Source organism: Phaethon lepturus, unplaced genomic scaffold (genome assembly GCF_000687285.1).
Source record: "Phaethon lepturus isolate BGI_N335 unplaced genomic scaffold, ASM68728v1 scaffold33066, whole genome shotgun sequence".
In the NCBI taxonomy this organism is placed as follows: Eukaryota; Metazoa; Chordata; class Aves; order Phaethontiformes; family Phaethontidae; genus Phaethon; species Phaethon lepturus.
The window spans coordinates 1,476-8,144 of record NW_010547476.1 but is presented as its reverse complement, the minus strand read 5'-3'; the positions used below and the strand labels follow the sequence as shown (position 1 = coordinate 8,144).

Sequence of the window (6,669 nt, the reverse complement as noted above, 5' to 3'; positions counted from 1 at the left end):
CCGCCTCCCTCGCCGTCGAGGCCCGCTCGCCGCTTCCCGGCAGAATTGAGATATTACACTACTTTTTTTTTTTTCTTTGTCCTGAAAATGTCTTGCGATACTTTTTTGCTGGTAACAGTAATTCATGTAAGAGATACTTCAGCCAGTAAAGAAGTCTCCTTCTAAACCTGGGTGTGCTGTAGTAGTCTTTAACAGTGCTCTGACACAGTTCAATGTTTGTTTCCAATCCAGGCTCCTAGTATTTTAATACATTACTTAACATCTATTTCGTACTAAGAATTCAGCCCATCAGAGCTCCGTTGTAACGGCTGCCCCCCCACAATGAGAACACCACCAAGCCTCTTTCCTTTCATTCCTGGGCTAAACAAGGGATCAATTTTTTGGAATGAATTTTACCAAACACCTGTGTCTGGTACTTCATTACTATGTATTTTTGGTATGTGGCATTAGCGTGGTCTGATCTGCCAGAGACCTGTTCCACTCCCGAGGCCAGCCAAGGCAACGGCAGCCATTCCCTGCTCTGTTTGTTCCCGTTACATAGTAACAGAAGTGATGCCCATCCAGCTTGGCGCAGCTTGCCAAAGTGACTCTGTTTTCTTGTAATTATCTAGGAGCAAAAGATTAAAGATTATGAGATGCATCTTGCCTGAGATTGAAGTAATATTACTGTAAACTAGTTCTGTGTTACTCTTCCAGCCAGTCTACCATTCTATAGAATTAAAGTAGTATCAAATACACGTGAACTCTTAAAATGGTCTTGTTTGCTCTTTGAGTGACAGCAAGGATCTGTGGGAATGGTGGGAATAGACCTTGCAAATGCCACAAGAGCATGAACACACCTATTTGCGATGAGATGGCTTGGACTTTGATGTGACTCCCAGCAAAACTTCTAACATCACTGAGTTTTGTCTTGAACAGGTGCTTTGCAGGAGAGCTGTGCTTGCTGAAAACTAATCTTACTGTATAGAGCATGAGAGCGCTTTTTTTTTTAATGACACTTTTCCCCAGTGGAATTTGAAAAGCACTGTGCACACCTGAAGGTGAGGGTCTAAATGATCTCACTGTACATAGAAAAGTTCAACAGTGCCATGGCTTGCTTGGCACTTCCTTGTTTCTTGAAGTAATACACAGTAATGGTATATATAAAAACCACAAATTACTAGTTTCTGGATGAAAACCAAAACCACCCAACTTGCTCCGTGACAGAATACGTACATTATGGACTCCTAAGCAGTTCCTCTTACTTGCATCTGACTTTTCCTTTACAGGGACTCCAGAAAAGGTCCTCACTAGAGTTTTTGCAGGGAACAGAAGCAAATTAAGATTACTTTTAACAAGGGCAAGTATCAGAGACCTGCATTTTTATTAGGTGGATACAATCTAGCAACCGAGTAATCATTCTTCTTTGCAAAAACTTCCTCTATAGTTAGTTCCTCACTTAGCATCTTTCCAGTGGGAACATAAATACTGAAAGGAATCACTGAAAAGGAATGGAAGAGAGTGAATCACCAAGGGCAAGTGGTAAATTTTCAGGTGTCTTGTGCTTTGGTTTGCAGGAATTGAGTATCTGAGGAAGTAACTGAGTCACTGAGGAAGTAATCTGTTCTCAGAGGAAGACCAAATGAAAAGACTGAGAGAAGGAGCGCTGTATTTCAATGAAGTAGTCATATCACCTTTTTTGACACGACTGCCCGTCATCACCATGCAAGGGCATGAGTGAGGCAGAAATCCTTTGGGCTTTCTAATGTCTCTTGGGGGTGTCAGCATTCCTTCTCTGGCTAGAGAGCTGAACAATGAAATTTCAACCCGATCACAGAAATGTCTGCTAGAGCATTCTGGGATTCTGCAACATGATTTTTGGAGCTGGGTAATTGTTTATAAACTAGACAGCAAGAGAAATAATGTCCTTTTCAGAGCGATACCTGCCCTGATGCAGAGAACTGATGTATTTCTGGAGCCTTGCATCCACCTCCTGACCGTGAGCTTGAAGATTCAGTATCCACATGGACACAATATGCCTTCAGAAACCTCACAGATACTGTACAATAATATATACCTTTCTCTGAGGCAAATAATTATTTGATGTGCCCATGAGTTATGATACAGCCTTGTTATGAAAAAGAAAGAGCCCAGATAATTGTTTTACAAGAGATCAGAAGTTCAGAAGCATTAAAGCTTTTGAGGAATATTCCTCTAGAATTTTTGAAGTTACCAATTGTACTAATAAACAGAATCTATAAACTGGGTATGGCTGAAAAAACTGATTATGTTCACAGCAGCATAATTCTAATTCACAGCACAAGCAGTAAGGAAGAATAAAGGAAGTTTCACACTGCCATTAATGAATTGTCTGTGTAAAGAAAAAGAAGAAAAATTGACATTTATTTGTTTTATTTTTAATCAATGTGTATAGTGCACCTATCACCAAGTATTTTTAGGTACACAAACAATAGAAATTTAAAAATACAGAAAATAATGACTCCAAATGGACAAGCTTAACAAATAATAATGAAGAAATTCTTTGTGGTTCAGGTGTGTCAAACAAATTTTAAAAGTATAAATACAATTAAAATTAACAGCACTAAAGCTACTTAGTAAGTGTTAAGCTAAAGCTAGACAATCATTTCCCAGAGTATCAGCACACTTATTCAATTCAGCCTAATTAGCACCTTGGTACCAGTTGCTGAATGGCTCCCAATTATTATTATTATTGCTATATACCAACACCAGGTGTCAAAGATTTTTTTTTTTTTAAGTAATATGCAAAAGGCTTTTTTTCCGCCCAGCAGTTCTTTAGATGAAACATACAATAAACAGAAAGAAGAAAAAGTACTTGTTATTCAAGTTTCTAAAGGTTCATTACTATGTTATCTATACTGTAAGAAATTCTTCAGTATTGTTGGCAACTGGAGTTGTGGGACAAGATGCAGTCTAGCTCTTCCTATGTAATTTCGGATACATAGTCGGCAGAGCTGACAAAGAGAAGATGGTGTGGCTGCAAAGAAAAAAAGAAAGGAGTTTAATTGTACAACTATAAAAGCCAGTACTTTGATTTACAACAGTCTTGCACAATAATGACATTTCAAAAAAAAAAAGTTCACACTTTGCAAGTTTGTCCTTTTCCTTCCTTTTCATTCATAGCCCTTTTGTCCTCAAAGATAAAGACTGGGACTGCTGAAACCTTCTTAATAATCAGGGATATACTCAAAAAAGCAAGCTCAGGTCAGCAACTAATTTCTGTTTTTACATTAAAAACCTGCTCCCAGAAAATATATGATGTCAACAACTTTAAAAACGATGGTTTTGGTTTGTTGTTTTTTTTTAATTCATAGAACAGGTGAAATACATGCTACAGCACTACAAGCTACCCTACGAATACATCACTGCAACAAGAATAATCAGGCCAAATACCCTGAGATCCTGGACCATGTCTTACTAGCTCACGATAATGCCTTTGTCCCTCTATGCCCCCCTTGGGATGAACACATTGCTGTGTCTCTCTGGCCAATAAAACCATCCATGTTTCATGACAATTCTTTTCTTTTCTTTTTTTTCTTTTCTTTTTTTTTTTTGACATCTTTGCTGTGGCTTTTAAAATCCTACTAGCCTTGGTAATTTTGTGATAACCAACTGGTTTTAGAGGTTTTTTTTTAACAGCATTCAGACTACAGAGATGTTTTCTGGAAGAAAACATTTAATCAATGCTACTTGTCAGTTCAACTTTAAAGAGGTTATTGTTTTTCTGCTTATTTCCCACCTCTGTCTTGTGGCTTACTTACACTGTTCAGGTCAGTCTGAACAAATCCAGTTCCCTTTGGGATATAATCTCTCTCTCAGGCAACAGACCTTTAAGAGTTTTAAGGGACTTTTAAGTGTCGACTCTTATTTCTCAGGCACTTATAATTCAGTAAAGTAAACATAGAAAATGAAACTTACTATACTTTTTGCCTACAATAAAAATAAAATGCTTTATATACACTTAAAAATATATTTTTAAAAATATTGGGACAGCTGGCCAAAATGAAATATATTTTTAATCTGATTTCTTTTTAACAAGGTCTGTAACAGCCAATACAAATGTAGCTTTAATGCGTAATTGTGTAAACACCCAATAAGCATAAGATGATACATTTTCAGCTTGTATAAATTCTGATGCTGCTTGGTCAACAGGCTCTGGCCTGAGATTAAATATTATTGGGTATTTTTATAGGTAGAAAGGAATTTAACTGAATGTTAACATATTCATTTCATAAAGCACAATGTTAGCTTCTATAACATGGGTTGTTTGGGCTGTTGGGTTTTTTTGGGGGGTGGGGTTTTTTTTGTTGGGTTTTTGTTTTTGTTTGTGGGTTGTTTTTTTTTAAGAATACAAGTTATAGTTGCAAAAACATGCATGTAAAACTTACCTTCATGGAGGAGCAGCACTCTCTCCACTAAACTGCTTGGAGCAGCTAAGTCAACAGGCCTCTCAAAATCTGTATTTTTGGCATTTATGTCTGCTCCAAATTCAAGGAGTAAGTTTACGATCTCTGTACTAGAATGCTGGGCAGCAGCATGGAGTGGAGTTTCCAAGTGCTTTCCCTTCTGCACATTGGCACCTGGTGGGTAGATGCACATAAAGAGGCATACGAAGAAATTAATTAAAATTGTTATTGAGTAAAAATGATGTTGCAAAACAAAAAACCCCACTGTCCTAGAATGCCACAGTGAATTTAGCTACTTTATTAATTTTATTGTATAGCACTATAGCTAATCATACCAGTGGGGTTTTTTGAACACAGACACTTATCCTAGATTTTATTACCCAAGCACAACTAGATTTTAAAGGAGGAAAAGAGAAATCAAAAGGTGAGCATCATTGTTGCCTTAATTATAAAAAAGTACATTTTAAGAAAATTTGCACTACATAAAAATATAGTTTCCTTATTTAAGTCTTTAAAAAGAATCACTAAACTGAAGTTTAGTATTTACATTTTGGTAACTAATTATTACACCTTTGTATTAATAAGGAATTGCTAATGTATTTGGAATTAAAATGGACTAAATTAGTTTGCAATAATGCGTTTGTATTCAAGAAAAAAATTATTCATACAAGAGTTAAACAAAACAAGCTAGTATGGAAGAATTTACTTTATAGGCAAACTGTTAGTCCCCCTAAAACTGGGTTTGCCCCAACAGTTTTCTAGACTATTCTAAACAGAAGAAAAACACAGCCTTCTTAAGAGAGTTTTACTCATCTTGTGAAACCAAAAATTGGCTTCTGTACCAACTTTTCTCCCTGATTTAACACTTTTTGCCTTGTTAATTCCCATTTGAGTAAAATAATTTAATAATACCACAGACCTAGCAATTAGATTTGAAGTCCGAGTACCTCACTGTTCTCAGTATTAACAATTTGAGAATACTTCCACAGTACCATTCTCTTGCCTATTTCATTGTTTATTTGCTTTACAACTTCTAATACATTTTAATAAGCTGATAAAATATGAACAAAATCAGATTGACATAAGTTGTTACTTATATTCTCTATTTACATGCCCTTTTCTACTTCAGGGCACCAACGAATGTAGAATATGCCCTTCTGTTACTGCTTTTAACGAATGGTAGAATTTGAATCCCAAAATATGCTAATTATACTTCTGCGGTTCTTAAACATAAAAATCATGACATAGGATAGTTAATCATACAAGGAGACCGACTCAATGAGAAACTATTTAACTGCTTGCTTAAGTTCTAAATGAAGTGCAATTAACTAGAAAAACAATTCTGGTGAAATGATGGCAAGTCTGTAATTGTTCATGTATACATTTTCATTCATTGTGCTGCAGAACACCAAAGCCCTGTGTGTCACTACCTGAAACACAGCAAATGATCCTTTAGCTATGCTGATGGTGTCCCTGGACTTGTGCTGAAACAGAGTCTGCTTCCAACATCTCTTTCCCATTGATAAAATAAATAATGTGAAATTTAGGATCAAATGCCTTTTACCTTACCTCTTCTCCCTGCAACTCAGCCTCTATGTCTTGTAAAAAGATCAATCAGAACATGCTGAAGAATGAAAAAGAGTGGGACTACACTGCTAAAAAAGTTTCTCTGAAAGCTCAATGATTGCTATATAAAATTGCTTTCTCAGTGCTGATATTTTACCTTTGTTTTTCCTACAGAAAATGAACATCTACAAAGCTGTAGTAGGTGCTAAAAACTTTGAACATCCATTCTTATTGGTCTTCCTTCCTTTTTCCCTCATATGCTTGCTATGCCACAAAAAAATGAAAGACATGGTAAGTTATTGTAAGAAAACATGCATCACATAATAAACTTAGAAGTAGAGCCCTGCAGGCAAGGCTGCTCATTTCACTCACTGAGCACAGCTCACTTCAAAGGTGAGTACGGTATGCTTATTTTACAAACTAGTAATATTTTTACTTAAGTCATGACATACCTGCATAAAGAAGCTTTCGAATACAATGGATCTGCTGTGAAACACATGCTACATACAGAGGTGTTCCTAAATGAGGAAGATCTTGGTCAACATCTATACCCCAGGATATCAGCACCTCCAGACATTCGCTGTGACCTGTCCATACAAAGCATGACAGAATTTGCTCGACTTCAGTAAGCTGTCTCATAGACAAAACCGGACACATTTCTTAACACTATTACTGAGAT

At 36.4% G+C, this 6,669-nt stretch overlaps 1 protein-coding gene across 1 annotated transcript in view; it reads right to left on the bottom strand.

Moving 5' to 3' along the window:
- Positions 1–2,268: 2,268 nt before the first annotated feature.
- The window catches only part of ASB5 (ankyrin repeat and SOCS box containing 5), a gene marked incomplete at its 5' end in the record, with an annotated part of 4,603 nt that continues 202 nt past the window's right edge, over positions 2,269–6,669 (bottom strand). Inside the window, 3 exons of the mRNA XM_010289655.1 lie at positions 2,269–2,995; positions 4,407–4,598; positions 6,443–6,577. Coding sequence (XP_010287957.1) covers positions 2,868–2,995; positions 4,407–4,598; positions 6,443–6,577 — 455 coding nt within the window. The remainder of the gene's footprint in view (positions 2,996–4,406; positions 4,599–6,442; positions 6,578–6,669) is intronic.